Genomic DNA, 23098 nt, shown 5'->3' on the forward strand with positions numbered 1-23098 from the left:
GGCTGTCGGGGAGGGAGAGCGAGGGTCCCGAGGCCCGGTGGGGCCTAAAAACAGCAACCCGAACGGACAAGCGAGATTAAAGGGGCCGAGAGTGACTGTATTTAACTAACGTTCTCCGCTAACGAGGGTGATGCGAAGACCCGGCGAGTTTCACTGCTGCCGCTCTCCCACGCGGCCCCCGTGCCCAGGGTACAGTCCAAGGAGAGCGCTCCGCGGGGCGGGGCTGGAGGGCGGCGGGAACTGCAATTGGTGGCTTTGAAGGCGCAGCGGGCGGGAAGAGCGGCTGACAAGACACTGCCGGCGATGACTGACTGCAAGAGACCCGCGCGCGGCGTGGGATCGGGCCCCTGAATGTGGCGGAAGCCTTGAGGAAGCCACATCCCAGACCTGTGGGGTGACTTTTCCGCGACTGCCACACGTTCCAAGGTACGGATTTGGCGCTTGGCCTCAGGTGAGGGGTGGCGGACGACAGTTGAGGCCGGGCTAAGAAGGCGTAGCGACGCTTGCACATGACGCCATATCCGCCCTCAGTGGGGCGGAGCCTTAACTGGATTACGTCCTCTCCGGAGCCCCCACCCCGCTGTCACGTGACGGGCTGCTGTGCTTTCCGATGCAGGGCTTGAGGCTATCCCCAGAGTTGGATGTTTTGATTTTTTTTTCTTTTTTTAAATCGGGCTTAGCTTCCGTATTTTTTCCGTACGTGCGGTTCTCGTGTTCTTACTTATGGTCCATTGGCAGATCCTCAGTGTAAGAGGAGAGCTACAGAAAAGTATCCTGAAAGAGTTCTGTTTTGTCATGCGTTCGTTCACTCAGCAGAGGTCTTGAGCACCTGATACGTGCCAAGCGCTGTCCTACGAAGAGCCAGAAGTAAAAAGAAATTAGATAGTCACGGGGAATCAGCTGGGTTTACGCAGGGGTTTACCAGCCTTATTGGTGAGATTGAGTGCTCCTACCAGAAGTCTGTAGAAAGGCATTTCGCAAACTTTACCCGGAATTAAGAATCTTCTAAAGCATTCTAAAAATGCAAGATCTCCATTTTTTTTTTTTTAAAGGTCTAGGGGCGCCTGGGTGGCTCGGTGGGTTAAAGCCTCTGCCTTCCGCTCTGGTCATGATCCCAGGGCTCCGCGGGGAGACTGCTTCCTCCTCTCTTTCTGCCTGTCTCTCTGCCTGCTTGTGATCTCTGTCTGTCAAATAAATAAATAAAATCTTAAAAAAAAAAAAAAGGCAAGGTGTAACGCCCTACCTGGTGCCCGCCCACCTCCCAGTTCAAATAGATGCGGTCCGGGAATCTGCATTTTTATAAGCTTTCCCCCAAATCCAGTGTTTTCAATGACAGACGTTGGTTTAATATATCGCTGCTGGGCCCTAATTCTCACCAGGGTGCTTAAGTCCTCAGGCACACTTCGGGATATAGCCATGAATAACCCAAACGTAGTTCCTACTCTAGTGGCTCAATATTGTAAAGCAATACAGTAATCAATAAACAAGATAATTTTAGGTAGTTCTGTAAAGACAATAAGTAATGCAAGGTGGGGAGTTACCTTTAGAATGGGTGGTCAGAGTAAGTCTCTCAGACTAGAAGGCATTTAAGCTAAGAACTCACTTACAAGAGCCACACATGTGAATATGTGCGAGAAGAAACTTCTAGGCCGGGGGTAACTGCAGGGACAATGACCTGTCTCTGGAAGGATCCTTTTGTACTAGAGGAACTCAAGGCCAATGTAGCTAGAGCTCAGAAAGCCAGGGAGAAAGCGGTAGGTATGGGGAAGGATGCAAGAAGCAAATGCAGGGCTTTGTAGAGTGTGGTAAGGATTTTAGTTTGACATTAAGGGAAGTTGGTCCTGTATCTGGATAAGAAAATAAATCAGTCTCAGTTTTCATGATCTTGATTATCTTCTCATGTTCTTAATTCAATTGTTTTACTCCTTCTTCACAACTCGTTATAGTTGATTTTTGTTCTAACTGCTCTTTCAGTACCTTAAAATCTTGTTGACTATCATTATCTTTTTTGGAAGTGGGCAGTGGTAATAGATTATATGCAGTGTTCAACAAACACTCAAATGGTAAAAATAAGTCACACCCTGGATTCTTGTAGAGGGGTGCTAGAGGCATCCTTCACCCTGTTCCTTGAAAGCCCCAGGGCTTTTGCACTTACTATTCCCACTGTCTAGCAAGTTCTTCCACGAGCTAGCCATGTGGCTTACTCTGTCCTCCAAATGTTCCCTTCTTTATGAGAACTGCTCACTCCACCCCCATATCATTCCCAGCCTGCTCATTTTAAATATTATTAGTTTCCTATCTCTATTCCATTCTCTCTGCAGCATTTAATCACATTTTATGATTCTCCTATTCCCTCTCTCTCCCCACTAGAATGGATGCTCCATACCACGAGGGAGTTTAGACTTTGCGGTTAAAGATGTCACTGTCCCCAGTGCCCACCAAAGTGCCTGGTACACACAGGTGCTCAGATTTTTTATGCGAGTCAGTCCATGAACGAATGATTTACTTACCATTACCATCAAAAGATCAAAATACTCTAGCCAATCAAGGAGAGAGAAGACTAATTTTTAAAACCTCCAAAGCATATTTAAGTATACAGCATAGGGCACCTAGGTGGCTTAGTTAGTTAAGCGTCTGCCTCTGGCTCAAGTCATGATCCCAGGGTCCTGGGATTGAGTCCAATGTACAGCTCTCTGCTCAGCAGGGAACTTGCTTCTTCCTCTGCCTTCTACTCCGCCTGCTTGTGCACTCTCTCTGTCAAATAAAAAAATTTTTTTTTAAATTTTAAGTAAGATAAGTATACAGCTTAAGGATAAAATAGTTAAAATCTTCCTGTTGAAACACTCTTTGCAGAGTACCTAAAAAAAGGTAAACATTTGGGTGTTTGACCTACAAATCAAAATCCTGGCTAAAAATAGGCTGAAAAATTCAGTTAAGTTAAACTTTTGTGTTTGGTTCATACTTTGTTGTGCTGTTTTTGTTTTTATTAAAGTGCCAAAGAGATGGATGAAACCCTTGTCGAGTTTATCAAGAGGACCATCATGAAAATTCCAATAACTGAAATGATGCCAATCCTCAAAGCCTGGGACTTTTTGTCTGAAAAGCAGCTGCAGACTGTAAACTTCCGACAGAGAAAGGAATCTCTTGTTCAGGACTTGGTTCTGCTCTGTGAGGTAACAGTGATCAAAATGATAAACCTTAAGTACAATACTCCCCCTTTGGTTTTTTTCTTTCTTCCTTTTTTGAGCCCAAAAGAGATTTAAGGCAGCTGCTAAGCCATGAAGGAATGCGGGTTATGTACTACTCCAGTGAGGAAGAAACTAATTTTTGATTAGCCTTTGCAACTTCCATAGAAGCCTTAAGAATCAGTAAGATAGTGAACACCATGGGAGAAAAAATAATTAATACAAGTTAAAAGAATGAGCAGTATTCTTTTTTTTACCTATTAGATTGTCAAAGATGAAAAAATAATATTCAAATGGGTTGGTAAAGTTATATGGAAAGAGACCCCATCTTTCACTTTCTTTTTTAACTTATTTGCTTTTTAATTTAAAATTATTTCAGATTTCCAGAAAAGTAGCAAGTGTGGTATGGAACTTTCTTTCTTTTTTTTTAAGATTTTATTTATTTATTTGACAGAGATCACAAGTAGGCAGAGAGGCAGGCAGATGGGGTGGGGGGGAAGCAGGCTCCCTGCTGAGCAGAGAGCCCCATGCAGGGCTTGATGCCAGTACCCTGAGATCATGACCTGAGCTGAAAGCAGAGGCTTAATCCACTGAGCCACCCAGGCGCTCCAATATGGAACTTTCATATTCGTGTACACTCTTCCTTCATTCACTTTTAAGTAAATCCGCTTTATGACCCAGCAATTCCACTGCGGGAAATTTATATTAAAAAAGTTAATAAAAAACTAGGAGGTATATATATGTATTATAATTGATAAACATTTATATACCTAGATACAAACGTATAAATATTTATATATAAATAAAGATGTTAGCCTTTTTTAAAAAAAAACAAAAAATTAGAAACAGCTCTATGTTGGAGAATAAATAATGACACATCCATATAACAAAATATTCTTCAGACGTTAAAATGCATAAACTAGAACTTTATGTACAACATTGAGAAACACTGTATACCTGAAAATGTATAAATGTATGTCATAGGGCAGCGGTTCTCAATTAGGACGGTTTTGTCTCCCGGAGAACACAATGTCTGGAGATGTTTTCAGTTGTGAGACCTGTGGGAATGCTCCTGGCTTGTAGTGGGTAGAGGCCAGAACGTTCCTTAACATCCTAGGACAGCCCTCCAACACACAGAGTTGTCCGACTAAATGTCAGTCGTGCCCAGTTGGGAGCCCCTGATGCAGAGGAAGTTTAGAAGGGTACCGCTGATGGAAAACGAAAGAGATGAACGCGGTGTAGACTTTGGGGGGAGAGTGGGGAGTGCCTGGACCGAGACACTCGGCAAGACAGCATAGACTGTACCCAGTTGCTCAAGCAACCCTAAGATTACTGTGAATGGAGCAGAACCAAACCATCACCACGCTCACGGAGTATTTTCTCTCTTCTTTCAGGAGAGGCGTGCAAGTATCCATGACGCTGCCCTTCTAGACATCATTTGTGAGTGTTGGTGCTTTGTAGTTACACTTCCCCAGTCCCGCTTCTTCCTTTTTTTTTTTTAAGATTTTACTTATTTATTTGAGAGAGTGAACAAGTGAGAGAGACGGAACAGGGGGCAGAGCAGAGAAAGGAACAGAGGAAGAGGGAGAGGCGGAACTCCCCACTGAGCAGGGAGCCCCATGTGGCACTCGATCCCGGGAACTTGGGATCATGACCTGAACCAAAGGCAGACACTTAACTAGCTGAGCCACCCAGGTGCCCTGAAGACCCCAGCCCTGTTTCATAAGTGAGGTCGTTCTGTACGTAAGGGCTGATTCTTCAGTCAGGTGGACCTAGTTTCACTCCCTCCTGTGTCACTTACCAGTCCCGTGTCCTTGGCCTGAGTCCCATCACCTTGCTGAGCCTAGACTCCTCCTAAGTAAAAGGAGAAAGCAGTCATACCTACTTCATAGGGAAGCTCAGAGGCTTAAGATAATGCTTGGAAAGCTCTTAGCACAGTTGCTGGCTACTGGATGTACTTAGTAGGTATTTGTTAGGCTTTGTTTTGTTATTAACAGAACTTGAAAATATATTTACAAGAATTTTTTCTTATTACATTGTTTGTTATCTCCCCTCCCCTTCCCTTTCTTTGGGTTTTTTCTTTTGTGTCCTAGTTTTCTTTTCTGTATTTTTTTTTTTTAAGACGTCTACTCTCCTCCTCAGGAGGCACCAGAGTATAGGGTCTAAGAACACAGGCCCCAAGGCCAGATTTCTTGGATTCAGTTCGTGGCTCTATCATTGTCTCCCTGTGAGTCCTCAGGGAGGCTGTTGACATCTCTGTGCCTCAGTATTGTCATTTGACAAACCTATGTCATAATGATGATATTGCATAAGGTTATGATGATGAAATAAGACTCCTGGTCAAGTTCTTAGAACAAAGCCTGGTGTTTACTAATGATAATCAATTTATATTAACTACTTTCTGTGACCTGGTGTGTAACAAAAGTCAGCTTTATGTTTTGCTCCAACTATGAAATAACTGAATTCATTTACACATCTGCCTCTGGTTAAGTCTAATTTTCAGGGATTGGATTATACCTAGACCATATAAGGTGGATCCACGTAATTCCCATTTCTCACATGTTTGTTCAAATGTTCATTGAGCACCACTCTGTGGCAGGCTGTGTGCTAGGTGCTGGTGGCTCCAACAGGTTGATTCATTCTCTCTTAAGAGGTCACGATCTTTAAAAATAAATAAATAAATAAAGAGGTCACCATCTGATGGAGGAGACAGGTTGCTTAATCACACAAATGCCTTCTTGCAGACGGTAGCAGGGGCTGTGAAGGAGAGCATAGGAGTGGGATCTGCCACACTGAGGGTTTGGGGAAGGCTTCCTCGAGGACATGAGCTGAGAGCCAGAGGATGAGTGCCATTAATTAGGCAGAGAGGAGAAGGGAGGTTAAGAAGCAGGAGGGCAAAGGGCACAGAGCTGGAAGTCTTGGAGTAGGAGGGCTAAGTAGAGGAGTGGAAAGAAGGCGGGGAATGGGGAGCTCAGTGATGCCAGAGGGGTCAAACCAAATGAGGCATAGGCAGGCAGATGCTATGGAGACTTAGAGGCCTCTCAAAGGATTTCAGCCTTTATTCTAAGAATAATGCAAAGCCTTCTAAAGATCTTGAGCAAGAAAGAATCAGGCTCTTGTTTTTCCAGAGCTCACGGTGCAGAGACAGAGACCAGGGAGGGTGGGAGTGCCCTACAGGAGTCTGTTAGAGCATCTGAGCAAGACGGGGATGTAGCCTGGGTGAGACGGTGATGCGGGGGGTGGAACGGAGAGAGCCGAATGGGACCAAGAACTGCAAGGATTATAGTGGACCCGATTTGCTGGTGGCTTGGTCATGGTGGAGTGAGTGGGAGGAACACGGCTGGCTTCAGGTAGTAAGTGCTCTGTAAGTGCTACAGAGGAAACCAAAGCAGGGAGAAGGGCGGGCGGGTTTGGGCAGGGGATTGGGATAGGCCAGTCCGCATAGGGCGCCTGTCAGTAAAGACCAGAATGGAGGTGTACCACCAGCTGGAAGACGAGGGCTCCTGACAGAGGGAACAGCCAGTGCCAAGGCCAGTCGTGGGGAACGCGTCCTCCCTGCCATGCTGGGAGAGTGCCACGGTCTGGGGAGTAGAGTCATGTGGAAGGAGAAGTGGTCAAAGTGTGAGTAAATGCCAAATCTTGACTATATCACTAATTCTTCATGATTTATTTTAGTTGTCTGCAGAAAATTAAATCCATATAAAAGTTATGTTTTGAATAAAAATGTACACGACTTAATTTGTAAACTACTAGTATTTTCGCTGGTGTTATATTATATTGAATACATGCTTAAAATATGTTTCATAAGTTCTTTCCTCGGGAGTTCTAGGATATAATAGTAATCCACTCTTCCCCTCTCTCTCAGATACTCAGTTTCATCGGCACCAGAAAGTTTGGGATGTTTTTCAGATGAGTAAAGAACCAGGTAATGCTTTCCATTTTTTTTTTTTTCCTAATTTTTTAGTAATCTCTATACCCAGCATAGGGCTCGAACTCGCAACCCCAAGATCAAGAGTCGCATGCTTTTCCAGCTGAGCCAGCGAGGCGCCCCCGTGTTCTCCATTTTATGTATTTGATATTCTGGGAATTTTAAAATGAAAAGCAATATGTTCCTCTTAAATGTCTCTTATTTCAAATGAGTAATTTCAAAATTGCTCTTTTGTGGGAAAAATGAGAAATATATTTGGTGATGCTCTGTCTGAGGTATCGGTTGGTGAGACTTGATCACCGTAGCTCTTTGAGGTCACATAAAATGCTCACCTTCGGTGTCTTTGCAGATGTATTTCTTGAACATTGTACTCCCTTGATTTGCTTTTATTTTTCTTTTCATTCTGACAGGTGAAGACATTGACCTTTTTGATATGGAACAATTCAAAAGTTCATTTGTGAAAATTCTTCAGAGAGCATTAAAAAACGTAAGAACACAATTTACCTGCATTTCCATGAAATTCAATGTCAAGGCATCTGCGCAGTTTTGTTTTTTTTTTTTTAATGTGTAAGAATTTTTGTTACTAATATTCTGTGTGCCCTCCGCCGTGATGGAAGTGTCCTGCATCCACACTGTCTGGGACACCGGCTAGTAACCGCACGTGGCTGCGGAGCACTTGAAACGTGGACAGTGTGACGGAGGAACTGGAATGCTAATCTTTGGTAACTGTAGTGAATTTTCGTGCAGTAGCCACGGGTGGCAGGTGGCTCCAGGACCGGTCAGTGCAGCCTGGTGCACCCCTAGTACCTTCAGCTGCCGCTCCACTTCCACAGTACCACCGAGTATCTTGTTTTTTCCCTTTTGAGGGAGAGTGAGGAGAGGGGCAGAGGGAGAGGGAGGGAGAGAATCTTAAGCAGGCACCACGCCCAGCACAGAGCCTGACGCGAGGCTCAATCTCACGATCCTGAGTTTTGACCTGAGCCGAAATCAAGAGGAGTCAGATGCTTAACTGCCTGAGCCACCCAGACGCCCCACCACCAAATATCTTGTTGTAGGTTCAGGCAATCATTTTTTTTAAGAGCTCCCTTACTTCATTCTCTTCCCACTCTGGTCTGCCTTAGTCCTCCTTGCAGAGCAAGACGCTCCCAAAAACCTGTCCCAGTCACCGTGCTCTAGCCATCCTCTGCAGAATAGTAGCGTTCCCCCTCCACACACAAACCCCCTGACGGGGGCTTCCCATCTCTTCAGCTCACCGTCTATGACTTCTGCCATACCTCTACCTACCCCTTGTCCCTGGCCTATTCCCCCATCTCCTTTCTCACAGTGTCCCTTCAGTGTGGAGCTGGAGTCCGTCCCCTGCGCCCCCATAAGGCCCCTGTTTGCCGTTCTCTGTTCTGTTTCACACTCGCGGTCTCTTCTCTGCTGCTTATAACCGTGCTCAAGTCTCGGTGGAAGGACAGCCCCTCCCTGTCCTCATCCTCAGCTCTGTCTTTTCTACAACACTCTTGGAGGGAAATATTCTTCTCTTGCTCCTGATATGTCCACTGGCACAGTGGCGCTGCCCCCCCCCCCTTACCATCCCGTGAACCTTTTTCTGGCAGGACCACTAACTTGGCCTGAAGAAGAGCCGTCATGCCCACTGGGACACCTATTCTTCGCTCCTGCCCCGGGCCCGGCTCAGCCCCTGCACAGGAGGCTACCCGGAGTCATTCTGTCAGTGACCATATGAGCAGCTCTGCCTGACTGGATTCTCCCACCTGGAGGGTCACTTGCCTGCAGGGAGGAGCCACCACCAGTGTCTCTGTAATATGCGTTGGCCTCCGCCTACCAACTCTTTTGCCTTATTTCTCGGTGGGCCCAGAAGGACAGGAGAGAGATTGGCCCCCTCAAAAACCTTTTCAGAAAGACTCTTTAAAAGGGTGATGCGTCCTTGCCAGCTTCATGCTTAAGCCCCTCGTATTCAGGCTACTGCTCTCACCTCTGTATCGAAACGGAGCTGGGAAAGACGGTGGTTCTTGTGTCATCCCCAGAGCAGCAGCATCAACATCACCTGGGAACATGTTAGACGGGCAAATACTTGGGCTCCCTCAGACACAGTAGGAGTGGGCCAGAGCCCTCTAGGTGATGCTAATGCCTGCTCAAGCGTGAGAACCTCCCTGTTCAGAGGGACCTGTGACGTCACAAAATCCCGTGGATGGTTCTCTTTCAACAGTAGCGCTGATTGCAAACACCTGTGCATGCCAGGCCCGGGGCTAAGCCCTTGCCGGTCACTAACTCAGTGAACCCTACTGATAAAGCAGGGTGGGTCCCGCAGTGGTGCGCGTCAGAGCCAGGGTCGAAATCCAGGCAGGTGGCTTGAGCTCATGCTCTTCACATCTACACTGACTGGCTCTTCGCGGCTTAGGCACTGCCATGCACCAGTCACATAACATCAGTTTCTCATGCTCAGGAAGGTCACGCCGTCAGAGAATCGGCCATTGGACCCCTTGATCCCGAATATTTGTCTTCTGGCCATCCTGAACTGCTCTTCATTGTCTCCACGACCAGCTCCTTTCCTTTCCTTCTGCCCTTTGCTAGAGCATTTCCCCAAGCTTCTGCAGTCTTCCCCCCATGAGTTTCAGCTCTGGGAACTTAACTTTAGTGGGAGAGAGGAGGGAGGAGGAGAGAGAGTCATTCCCCTCTTCCCTTCCAGAACCAAATGAGTTGTCCCAACACCATTTGCTGACTGGTGTAGCTTTTTCCACTGCTTTATCATCATTGGATCCTTCTGATTTGTTCATGCTCTTAGAGTCTATGTTCTCCTCCTGATCTGTTTCTCCTCATTTCTGCTCATGCACTCCTGATCCACTGCTTGCCTCTCGGGCGTTAATCTGAAGCTCCAGTCAAACTGAACCAATCTTCAAGTTCTTGAACTTGCCATAGGCTGTTCCCTCTCCTTGGAACAACGTCCGCCACCTGGCCTTTGCACAGCTCATTTCTTCCTCCCTCCTCCCTCCACTTAACTAGGTCTCCCTCAGGGAGTCTCCGTGACCCACCCAGATGGCATTTCCCCTGTCACCATACTCCTGCCACTTCCTGCTTTTATGGTCAGCCTTCCTCCCTCCCCCTAGTCTCCCTGAGAGGAAGCCGACTGTCCTGCTCCCCTCTGACACAAGTGAGTGAGGGCGGAACAAATGCTGGGAATGAATGGATTGGATACATTCTTTGCAAAGTCCTTATCCCTTTAATGCTGTAGTTTGTAAAATATTTTAATAACCATTAAGGCAAGGCAACCCTGTCCCTACCCACAATTACTCTTCTTTACCAAAAATGTCCTGACTATTCTTCAAGATGAACCTTAGAATCATTTTTATCAAGTTTACAAAACAAAACAAAAACTTCATCATTTTGAGTGTGGGTCCACTTTGATCTGTAAATTAATTCAAGGGTTATTATGAGCCAAGAGAAGGTATGCCTCTCCTTTTTTGGGTTGTTTTTGTTTTTTGTTTTTTGTTTGTTTGTTTTTCTCTTTTATGAATAAGCACTCTTTGCTACTCTGTTCCTAAGTTGATATTTTTTATTATATTATTTGAAAAATATTCTTACCATGAAATTACACACTTTTCGGAGATTAAAGGAGAGTCCCATCCGGACTGTGGGTATGGCATGTGCCCCTGCTTTTTTTTTGAACAAAGAGCCTTACTGGCACAGAATCCCAAGCCAGCTGTCCATAAATGGGGATAGGTGGTCTGGACCCTTGTGGAAGCAGCCTCCGTAGAAGCCAAACATGACTGGCTAACTCCTCCTGAGAAACACCCGCAACCGTGTTCCCGCCCTGTTCACCCCGCATCAGAAGCCTAGAGAGACCTGCTCGCTTTCAGTGCCCTCTTCCTCCTCGACAGTCTTTCCTGCCCTTCTCTTTGGCACCGGGAACTTCTTTTGTATGAACCCCACGCCTCCTGCCCCAGCCATTCTAGGAGAAGAGTGAAATGCTCCCACATCCTCCTGCTTCAATGGCCACGTCTTTCAGTTGTGAGATTTCCTCTTTTATCACCGCTGTGTTCTAAAAGCTTTTGCCTCCTGAATGAATTTCAGGCAGACTAGTGAGTGGGAAAGCCTGGGAGAACAAAGGAGCTTTTTTTTATTAGTCACGTCTTCCTGCTTGAAAGGCCACAAAGGCCCACCTCCCCGTGTCTTCTCTGTCTTGAAAGGCCACAAAGGCCCGCCTCCCTGTGTCTTCTCTGTCTCCCCTGCTCAGAGCTGGCCCACATGTGCTAACCCCATTTCTCAGTTGACCGGGGACTCCCAGCTCGACTTCACTTTCCTCATAACTAGCAGCCCAAAAGCTGATGCTGGTGATTTCAGGCCACGTTGAGTCTCCAGGACTGAAAAGTGACTTGCCTGCTGCTATAGGATAGACATCTTCACCTCTCTATGCCAAGGACCCCTTTTGCTGTTAGTGAAAGTTACAGACACCTTCTTACAAGAGTATTTTAAATGCTATAATGAAATACATAGAATTGTAAGGAAAACCAACTATATTAAAATACCATTATGAAGATATTAAAATACCAAGTTGTGCTAATTCATGTGCTTCTTTAATAACAGTAAATGATCTCACAGTAGGTCTAAAAACGACTGGTCTCAAAGTAGTGATGGGCATAAATGGTATTTTTGAGGCAGGCTCAACAGTTATGTGTCAAGAAAATATTTGGGATTTCTACAGATAATAAAGTAACAGGCCCTAACATTCTACTGTTTTATTGCCTACCTTCACAACTGAAGGAGATGCTCCATTTCAGTTAGTTCAGAGACACCCTGAATTCTAAGCAGGGACTACAGGTTAAGAACTTCCTGCCCTTGAGCCACCTGGGTAGAGAAGCTGGTCTGAGAGGGAGCTGAGAGCCTGCCCGGGGAGCCATGGTCTGAGCCGCTACAAGGAATGGGATCCAGAGCCTTTGAGTGTGTGTGTGTCTCTGCACTCAAGAAAGAAAGAGACTAACCGTATATCTTACCACTCTAAACTATTCAAAATACAGTGTTCTTAGAAAACTTACAGAGAGGGTGGCTCAGTGGTTAAATGTCTTCCTTCAGTTCAGGTCATGATCCCAGGGTCCTGGGATCGAGCCCTGCATCGGGCTCCCTGCTCAGCAGGAAGCATACTTCTCCCTCTCCCACTTCCCCTGCTTGTGTTCCTGCTCTCACTCTCTCTCTCTCTGTCAAACAAATAAATAAAATCTTTAAAAAGAAAGTAAAACTTACAGGGAAAGAAAATACAAGCTAAAAAATATGTTTCAATTGCAAAAAGGTAGTACATTTACTCTCCTTTTTCTACTTATATATCATGTAGTTTCATATGATAGTCTGTACTAAATATATTAGTTTGGTTAAATATGTAGCAATTCTGTTCGTTGTAAGCTTCATTTGATTCCCACACTAAACTTGTTTGTGGTATGTCAGTAGCTTGTGGGTCATGGCCAGTTCTAACCAATTTATGGCCAGAGTACCTTGGCCAGCAGGACAGTCCCAAGTTAACCAAACCTCTTAGGACTCTTGGCCAGCAAGTGTCCCAGTTAAGCTTGAACAGTATTTATCTGAGCTATCCTCAATGAAAAATGCTTTCTCCTGGCTACTGAAGGATGATATCTATTAAGATAGTTTCTTGGGAAAATAGTCAAGGTCTGCATTTGGGCCCTGCCTCTTAGGGGATCTGAATGTCATCTTTACTAGAAGAATGTGAGACAGAATCTGAAAGCCATCTGAGCCAGGATTATACTAACTCTGTGAATATCCTTTTCTCTTAGCCCATTGATTTTTTTTTTTAATTTGACCTTTTTTAGATCATAGAGCCTTATGAAAATTTTGATAAGTGGTACGGCACCTCTCTCCGGGCAAGTATACACTTAGACATGTGTGCCCAACTCTGCATCCAATATAAAGAGGACACAGAGCTCTTTAAGCTTCTCCATGAGGCTTTACTTCAGCTATCCTCAGAATGGGCTACAGAGATTACCTGAATATGTTGAGTGCAACCAGTTTTCTCCCTCTGGTAAAATTGTGCCCTCCACATACCACATTCAATCTCGATTGGTCGGGCTTTGCTTTTATAATGTGACACAAAGAGGCTATTCAGAATCAGACCCTGCCCTCTTCCATTCAAGCCAGCAAAGGTCCACTGAGTGCCTGTTGGGGCCAAGGGCTATGCTGCTCACTTGGGAAGGTCAGACAGCTCCACGCACAGCAAGCACTCCGAGCAGCCTGCACCCCGGACTGGGGAGGGTTCATTGTCTTGAACCCTGAGGGAATGTGGGAAAGCAGCCAGATAAACAGTGGGCAGCGTTGGAATAACTGCCTTCTTTGCTAATGCTGGAAGCTACACTGCAGCCTGCTTTTTCTGGAGTCAGGTACAAGGAGAGGAAGTCAAGACGTGTGGGCAAGCCAAATGCACCTGTCTCAGATGCCTCCCATCCAGGTTCTGACCTCCCTGGGGGAAGCTGAATCAAGGGGAAGCTAAGAATCTAAGAATCCAAAACCAACTGGCAGTCACATTTAGTTGAGAAAGATCTGTGTTTTATCCATGAAATAGAATTTTCTATATGCTTGCCATATTACTTTAAATTGTTAGCATCTGAGTTAAATGCATACAAGCATTAAGATAATATATTTGAGTCCATTACTACATAGAAATCTTACTATTAAATTTACAGTGCACAATAGGTCTGTGTTTGATGCTAAAAAACCTTCATTATTAAACAGATATGTCATTTGTTAGGCTGCCTTATTTCATAAAATCATACGTATCAGAGAAGAGTTCTTTAGAAACAAGCCCAAGAAATTGTTGAAAAATTGTGATACCCTGATTGTAGGATTTAAAATTTGTGTTTTCCCTCCAAAAGACTCTGCAAGGCATAAATGTGTCTTTCCAAAGCAACCACAAAATCTTCTCCCAAAGATCCCCCAAACACTGTAATAAAAAGTAGAAAGACTGCTGGGTCTCAGTCTATGTCCAAGGTTACAGCGACATCCTTCACCCCTAAGGAACACTTGCTGGTGCCATATATTTTTTCTTAAAGTGAATTTTCTTTTTCTTTAAGTAATCTCTCCACCAAATGTGGGGCTCAAACTCCTGACCCTGAGGTCAAGACTCCCATGCTCTACCAACTGAGTCAGCGAAGGCCCCTGGTGCCACAGACTTCAGTTAGGAAACTTAACTCTTGTTTTTTGTTTTTTTTTTTTTTTTTTAAGGTGACGGTCAGTTTCCGAGATGCTGAGGAGAATGCCGTATGGATTCGAATTGCTTGGGGAACACAGTATAGAAAGCCAAACCAGTACAAACCTGTCTATGTGGTGTATTACTCCCAGACTCCCTATGCCTTCACTTCCTTTTGTCCTCTGAAAAGCAATATGCCCCTTCTGGGTCAGGTAGGGAACCAAGTACCCTAGGCTATAATATTTTTATTATTCTTATCCCAGAGGTTTGCATAGGGTTAAACTGCTCAGTAAGCATTTTATATAAAATGCCACATGTAATTCTTAATTTCCTAAAATAAGGAGCAGAAACTGTTCTACTAGAAACTGAGCATGGCACAGCATTGGTTTGGAGCTCTCTGTTACTGTCTTTTCATCTAGAAGTAATGTGTACTTAATGCAAAAATTCAACCAAATATTATAGATACTATAAATATCAGGCTGTAATACTATAAATATTGGGTAATCCTAATAGTCTTTGCAAATTTTCACTTCCAGGCGCTGACAGTTGCCAGCAATCACCATAAGATTGTGAAAATGGACCTCAGAAGCCGGTATCTGGACTCTCTGAAGGCTATTGTTTTTAAACAGTATAATCGGGTGAGCCTATCAGTGATGCTCTTTCAAGTTACACCTCCATTTTCTGGTTCACACTTGATTGACTTAGACGTGTCTGAGCAGGTGGAAAAGTCCACCTCGGACAGAAGATCATTCCAGATATTACTGAAGTGGAGAAGGCTTTCAGTGAGTTAACATGAAAGGAAATCATAGTGCCTCACTTTCCTCTTGTTATGATCGCATTGTTTTATACTGTTCCCTAGTCGTTAGAGTTTATGTTACAGATCCCCATTTCCAAGTCAGCTATTCCAATTAGAATTTATTTTATCTTTAGAGTAACTCGACACTATCTTTCGAAGCTAATTATATTATTCGATTATGCAAGAGAAAAGTCGATTTCATTTTTGTCCTGTCAGTCATACAAGTGATACAAGAGTTAGAAGGAAAGGAGAAAGCACTGGCTTATTACGAAGTCCCATAATTAATCTGTTGGTTTAAATTAATGTTGGTTTAAAATAATGAATGCATTATTTCCTTTAATGATAAGAGGGGATATGACCTTACAGACTCGGTAATTTTTTCCTATGCATGGCAACAGTGTGCTTACATGTTAAGACTTCTGTAGGTGGATTGTTAATGCTCTGGTTCTAACTTTGAGCCCTTAGGTATGTTACACTTATGTATTTTCATCTGTTCTAAGTAGAAAGAAGTGACAGCTCTCTGCCAGCCACTCTTTAAAGATAAAAATCTAACATAAAGTTAGTGGTTTTCGCCCACAGCAACCACCACTCTTACCCACCACCCTTCCACCTGTTCTGCTGTGACATTTGCATCCCTAGGATAATTCACACTGTCACGCACTTAATTATAAAAACATCGGCCGCAAAGGGAAAAACAATTGATGGACTTCAGTAGGAAAGTGATTTTTCCAGAAGGAGCCTTGGGGAGTATTTCACAGTGATGAAGACGGAGCTATAAAGCTGAAGCAACACATTGCAGATCCTGCCCAGGATTCCTTTAGCTTTTGCATTCACCACCCGGGCTTCATCCAGATCCATTTTTATGCTAACAAAGGACAGAGCTCCTCATTCGAAACAGGCATGTTGCTGGCCCAGCAGTCTCTGCCAGTCTCCTGTCTGGGAGAAGTGCTTAACTCAGCCTGGATGTGGCCTCAAATCTCTTTTGCTTGAAAAAAATAAAGATTCAACACACTGTTAGGTACTAAAACCATTTATTACTCATGTTTTAAGATGTTAAAATCAGGCAAAGTTTCACTTTTTTTTTTCTTTCTTTCCTTTTTTTTTGTTTTTTAGACCTTTGAAACTCACAACTCCACTGTACCTCTGCAGGACAGAACGCTGGAGCTGGATATACACAGTATGTGTATTTTAAGATAAAACCAAAATCATTCCTTTCTAGGTTTCCGTTACTTGGTAAATCATTTAATCACTTGGAGCCAGATTCAGAACTATCCACTGCTTTCAGAAAAATTGAAAATTAACTTTCTGTTGAAAAGATAAACTAAGGGTCTCCTGGGTGGCTCAGTGGGTTAAGCAACTGCCTTCTGCTCCGGTCATGATCTCGGGCTCCTGGGATCAAGTCCCACGTGGGCTCTCTGCTCAGCAGGGAGTCTCCTTCTCCCACTTCCTCTGCCTCCTTCCACTGTGCTCGCTCTCTCACTATCTCTGTCTCAAATAAAATCTTTTTTTTTTTTTTAGATTTTTTTTAAAAATGTTTTTATCTGTCAGAGAGAGAGTCCGCACAAGCAAGGAATGGCAAGCAGAGGGAGAAGCAGGCTCTCCGCTGAGTAAGAAGCCTGATGCTGTGCTCAGTCCCAGGACCCTGGGATCATGACCTAAGCTGAAGGCAGATGCTTAATGAACTGAGCCACCCAGGTGTCCCTCTTTTGAATAAAATCTTAAAAAAAAATTTTTTTTTTTAAGAAAAGGGATAATAAGCTACCATAGGTTCCTTTTAGAATTTATGAGAGCATCAAATAATAACCCTTAAAAACAAAAATTAACTAATAGTCAAGCATTACTGGTGTGCCAAGCACCACAATCAAACACTTACAGGTATCACTTCCTTCCTCTTCATCATCGGCCCCTGAAAAATCCCTGTTTAGCCGACAGCTGGGTTTCAGAACAGTTTAGTAACTCGCTAGGCGAAGTTACACATCTAGGAATTGCCAAAGCCAGGCATAAAATTCCAATCTGTCGGGAGTCTGGAGCCCCAGCTCTGAATCCACTGGATAAACTCCTTCTTGAATAATCAGAGTTGGGACTGTGTTCTTACCCGCAGATGGCAGGAGTCTCTCCGTGGAAAACCCAGGAGAAGAAACTAAAAACTGCTGTAGCGGACCAGAAAGTTGAGAAGAGTGGTAGGGTACAATCTAGATTTCTAGAAATGAACATTTTTCTATCTCTCAGCAGTGATCTGGCAATCGAATGAAATGGCACAGCAATTATGAGTAAACATTTTTATGACCTTCCGATGGTTGCAAGAACTGCCAGTGATTTCACCTTAAGAGAGCAAAATACAAAATTGTGTGTATTTTATAATCCCAGTTTAGAAAATATATATCTTTCTATTCATTAAGAAAAAGGCTAGACAGAAATTTATTTTTTTTTATTTTTGATTTTTTATTAATATATATTATTAGCCCCAGGGGTACACGTCTGCGAATCGCCAGTTTTACACACTTCACAGCACTCACCATAGCACATACCCTCCCTAATGTCCATAACCCAACCACCCTCTTCCTACTCCCCTCCCCCCGAACAACCCTCAGTTTGTTTTGTGAGATTAAGAGTCTCTTATGGTTTGTCTCCCTCCTGGCCCCATCTTGTTTCATTTTTCCTTCCCTACCCCCCCAAACCTTCTATGTTGCCTCTCAAATGCTTCATATCAGGGAAATCATATGACAATTTAAGATTTTATTTATTTATTTGATAAAGATCGATCACAAGTAGGCAGAGAGGCAGGCAGAGAGAGAGAGAGAGAGAGAAGGAAGCAGGCTCCCTGCCAAGCAGAGAGCTGATGTGGGGCTTAATCCCAGGACCCTGGGATTATGACCTGAACAGAAGGCAGAGGTTTTAACCCACTGAGCCACCCAGGCATCCCATGGAGATCATATCATAATTTAGACAGAAATTTATTAAAATGTTAAGTGTTTTCTCTGCCTTGGTAGAATTATGCAGGATTTTTATTTTATTTATCAGCCTGCACTTTGCAACTTTCCTACAAAAGGAATTACTGGGGGCGCCTGGGTGGCTCAGTGGGTTAAGCCACTGCCTTCAGCTGGGGTCATGATCTCGGGGTCCTGGGATCAAGTCCCGCATGGGGCTCTCTGCTCAGCAGGGGGCCTGCTTCCCTTCATCTCTCTCTGCCTGCCTCTCTACCTGCTTGTGATCTCTCTCTCTGTCAAATAAATAAATAAAATCTTTTAAAAAAAAAAAAGGAATTACTGCAATCAAGAGAAGAAACAGTAAGCATTATTTTTAAATGAGGCCAGCAAATTGAAAGCTTAGGAATGAGAAGAGGATATTTTATGGCTGAAATACATTTCTAATACCTGTTTTCTTTTGAAATCTTCCATTTATAGTGGATTCACGGATCATTCATGAAAACAGAATAGAAAAAGAGAGAGTCCAGAGAGTGACTCAAGAAACTTTTGGAGACTATCCTCAACCAAGACTAGAATTCGCACAGTATAAGGTGGGACATTGCTATAAATGTGAACTACGAGTTATCCCTATGTTTTTAAAACTTTAAGTGGAAAACAATTATGAGAAACTTATCTTATCTTCCTTTATCACTCTTTTCTTTTTTTAATTCCTTTCCTAATTATTGAATAGAGTTGACACACGATGTTATGGTAGTTTCGGGCATACAGCAATTCTGTACATTAGTCCGGGCTCACCACAATAAGCGTAGTCAGTATCACTTTAATTTTGTATGATGAATTTATGAGTTAGAATGGACTTCTTTATCATATTGATTAAGTGCCTCTGTTAACAAAGGAGACTTTTAGAAATCACGACTTTGCCTTTTTATTTTATCTTACATATTAATTCAGTTATGCGGAACTGGCCACAATCTGTATTTTTGAGGGGAGAAAATTGCAGGCTATACCTCTAGTCCATCGACACCTAGAGTGACACTTAACATAGTCAGCGCGCACAAATACTTGTTGAATAAAAGAGTGAGTAAATAAACATGTCATAGCATAGCCCAGTCAGCATCCTAGGAGAAAAACCAGTAGCCTAGTCAATCCTACAAACCTACCTCACTCCAGAAGTATGCTGCTGCCCTCCAGGAGGCCCAGCTTGGGGGCAAGCCCACTCCCCCCATTAGAAGAATTCAAGGTTTATATCACGATTACCTAATTTAATATTTGTGCTCATACTCCTAACATCCGCCCCCCATAAAATCATTTCTGCTTAGTAGCCCCTATAGCCACAGGCAATGCTTTAAATCCATCATTGATTTGATCACTCAGGCCCAATACCTCTTTTCTTTGATTGGTTCTTTTAGTGGGAAAAGTTGGTATCTTTCACTTTGGGCTCCCTACATGGCAGTTTTGACCCAGTTCCTTTGAACAGCCCATACTCTAAGTCACTGGTTCCTTAATGTGGTCTCTGGTCCCACCATATCAGCATCGCTTGAGAACGGGTAAGAAATGCAGATTCTTGGCCCCACCAGTGTCCTACTGGATCAGGGACTCTGGAGATGGGACCCACCCATCTGTTCTTACAAGCCCTCTGGGTGATTCTGCCCGCTAAAGAGAACCACTGATTGGGAATAAGAATATGCAAGAATCTCCCCATATATACAGTTTAGAATACCGCTACTCTGTAAGCCAAGGTACACATTGATTCATACCTTCTACGAATTCTCCCTACCTTTTCTATTTAGAAAAATGCCAAACCTTCAGAACACCTGGAAGGATATCACAATGAACACCCACTTCCCCTTTGCTTCAGTTCCCCACCTGTTAACGTTTTGCCACATTTACTTACTTTTTGTTGATTTATTCTGCACCATTTGCAACAGTCACAGACATTACTAACCCTCTAAATATTTCAGCATATTGCCTCTAAATTTTAAGAGTCCCTTTAAGTTAAAAAGAAAAATGAAATTAAAATCTAAGACTCAAATACCTATTAAAGCATCAATACTTGGCTATTTTATGATATTAAAGGATTGGTAAATTGTTACTAATTTTTTTAGATGTGATAAGGTTATGGGGGTAAAGTTTTTAAAAAAGAGGTCTTCTTAGGTCTTTTTGAGATACATGCTGAAATATTCGCCTTTGGAATAGTATCGTGTCTTGCACTTACTTTGGAATAATCCAGCGGTGGTGGCCCGTAAGGAGCAGGGATGTGGGGTCATAGTTGAAACAAGACTAACTGTGAACTGATCGTGGTTTCAGCTGGGGGATGTGCACACAGGCTGTCATTATACTGTGCTCCTTATTTTTGTGTACTTCTGAAATCTTCCATAATAAGGTAAAAAGAAATCATGGTCCTGACTCAGAAGACGTGACATTTTTACATCAAAATGACAGATTACAATAGACAGTGGTAATTTGCCATTAAGAATGCAACAGGATGCGATGAGCACTGGGTATTAGGCGCAAATGATAAATTGTTGAACAACAGTACATCTGAAACTAAGTATATACTTTATGTTGGCTAATTGAATTGAATTGAAAAAAGAAGAATGCAAACTAGGGGGTGCCTGGGTCTGGCGTCTTCCTCTGGTTCAGTTCCTGAAATTGAGCCCCCCCCTGCTCGGAGTAGGCATCAGGCTCCCGGCTCAGCGGGGAGTCTGCCTCTCTCCTCCCTTAGCCCCTCCCTCCATTCATGGTTGCATGCTGGCACTCTCTGTCTCAAATAAATGAATAAAATCTTAAAACAAACAAACAAACAGGGACTACAAACTAAACGCTCAGATAAAGGTCCCTTCCCAGGTCCCTGTGTGTCAAGCACCAACGTGTTTTGTGTGTGATACTGTTTGACATACTGGTTGCCTTGTGCATTTGCAGTTTTGCAAATTAAATGGCCCGCACCCCCCCATCTCTGTATTTCTTGATAACAAGAATTAACAAAATGCAAACCTCATTTCATTATAGTTTACCATTCCAGCTGATATATTTAGTAATTATTTGTAAATGTATGTGTTGACAGCTTGAAACAAAATTCAAAAGTGAACTCAATGGAGACATCTTGGCAGAGAGAAAAGAGCCCCTCCGGTGCCTAATAAAGTTTTCCAGCCCGCATCTCCTGGAAGCTTTGAAAGCCTTAGCACCAGCTGGTAAGTAGTCAGCTTATCTTACAGAATTAACAACACACTACATTCGATCTTCTGTTTTTGCTGGCTGATTACCTCTGAGCTTTCACCTGGCTCCGGTCCACTATCCCTTCTTGCCCTATTTTTCGTGTTTGGCTTCCACACATCATGGGGGTCCGTGATCCACCCTCGAATCTCGGCCATTGTTAAACTGACTCCTTTTCTTTTTTTTTTTTTTTTAATTTCAGGTATTGCAGATGCACCGCTTTCTCCATTGCTTACTTGCATACCCAATAAGGGAATGAATTATTTTAAAATTAGAGATAAATAAGATATATGTGGTTTTGAAAGCACAGCACCTCTTTGACTCTTTCCTAGGAATTTCAGTCAACAGCTAGCTGGATAGTTTCTGTTTATGAACTTTTGTTTTAGGAATTAATTCTTGAAATTGACAGTTCAGAAACATTCAGTATAATTGTTGGGACTGATTCTTTCCTCCTCCACTATGTACCGTCTCCCCCATATCCTGCAAAGCATAGCTGGGCCTTTAAAGAGTGACATGTCCTTTTTCTCACTCCTGTCTCTCCTCTGTCATGGAGAGATCAGGTTCTAATTGCTTGTTTCCAAGGATTTTGTCTGAAACCTTGGATCCTGGAGAGCAGCATCAAGGAACCATCCTCAACTCAAAACTTTCTAGGAAGATCATAAAATTGGTCCATTCAAAGGTAGAGTTGGGTCCATGAGGTTATTGCAGGAGGTAGCATATCAGATGATTCAGTAATATAAAATAATAGTTTCATTGTAAATATGATACGTTCTGTAATCTGTTTTATGATATATTCAGACTCACATACTATCTGATTTGTGAATAAAGATTGCAAAACTGGTGTATCAGTTACTTTTGACAGAAATTTTTCAGTGATCATCTCTAAATAATGTGTCCTTTTTTAATAACATTTCAAAATATAGTTCCTATTTTGTTCCACAAAAGATTTGGGGTACAAAAACATGTATTACAATGATGATAAAAGGTGAAGCACTCTGGGCAAATAGGAAAGCAAACAAAAAACAAGGAAGACAGAATAAAGCCAGAGATAAAATAGCCATGTAACAACACACAGGTCAGGTGCCTCCAGCTGCTAGAAAGTTGAACAGTTAGACTGAAGTCAGCCAGTGGTCAAAACAGAGAAGAGAGGGGCGCCTGGGTGGCTCAGTGGGTTAAAGCCTCTGCCTTCGGCTCGGGTCATGATCCCAGGGTCCTGGGATCGAGCCCCGTATCGGGCTCTCTGCTCAGCAGGGAGCCTGCTTCCTCCTCTCTCTCTCTGCCTGCCTCTCTGCCTGCTTGTGATCTCTGCCTGTCAAATAAATAAATAAATTCTTAAAAAAAAAAAAAAAAACAGAGAAGAGAACACCAATTTGTGAATGAAGATATTTAAAAACTGGTACATTTGTTACTTTTGATGAAAATCAAAACCAGCTTAAAATACAGATATGTAAATATAGTCAGAGAAGCAGGGCTGAACAGTGCTCTATAATGTAATGGTATTGTCTATAGATTACAGATATGGGAAGGATACATTTTTAGACATGATTAGAAAAACAGCATTGATACTTCCATTATCTCAGAGTGAGGCACTGGGTCCGCAGGGACTCAGTAATGCTAATTTCTTTGAAGACGTAGACATGGTATCAAGCATCTGTCCCCATGTGCACACATGTGGTAGGCATTTTTGCTTGGCACCTGAAGCCCTCTATTAGGTCTGCACAGAGGCTCTGCAGGTTCCTAGATGGATTCTCACAGGCTCATAGCCCTCCTTGATGCTTGGCAGTGATATGCAGTTAGAGCCTGAAAAGGAAGACACTAATCGTAATATCCAGCCATAGTAGAATCATTTGAGGCTGTACC

The 23098-nt window shown here is 43.3% G+C and overlaps 1 protein-coding gene across 1 annotated transcript; it reads left to right on the plus strand.

The window, feature by feature from the left end:
• The first annotated feature begins 2 nt into the window (after positions 1-2).
• CENPN (centromere protein N) lies at positions 3-22103 on the plus strand. Its single transcript, XM_004753941.3, has 11 exons — positions 3-426; positions 2993-3173; positions 4580-4625; positions 7051-7110; positions 7524-7600; positions 14338-14514; positions 14839-14940; positions 16212-16275; positions 18503-18615; positions 21090-21216; positions 21441-22103. The coding sequence occupies exons 2-11, from the start codon at positions 3003-3005 to the stop codon at positions 21521-21523; spliced, it is 1020 nt and encodes a 339-aa protein (XP_004753998.1). The 5' UTR covers positions 3-426; positions 2993-3002; the 3' UTR covers positions 21524-22103.
• The last annotated feature ends 995 nt before the right edge of the window (positions 22104-23098 follow it).

This window comes from Mustela putorius, unplaced genomic scaffold, assembly GCF_011764305.1.
Source record: "Mustela putorius furo isolate JIRA1106 unplaced genomic scaffold, ASM1176430v1.1 tig00000174_pilon_pilon_pilon, whole genome shotgun sequence".
Classification (NCBI taxonomy): domain Eukaryota; kingdom Metazoa; phylum Chordata; class Mammalia; order Carnivora; family Mustelidae; genus Mustela; species Mustela putorius.

Coding starts and splice junctions, on each gene's coding strand:
- CENPN (XM_004753941.3), top strand. CDS start 3,003: ATGGATGAAACCCTTGTCGAGTTTATCAAGAGGACCATCATGAAAATT. Junction 3,174..4,579: donor ACTTGGTTCTGCTCTGTGAG/GTAACAGTGATC, acceptor CTCTTCTTTCAG/GAGAGGCGTGCAAGTATCCA. Junction 16,276..18,502: donor GCTGGAGCTGGATATACACA/GTATGTGTATTT, acceptor TTCCATTTATAG/TGGATTCACGGATCATTCAT.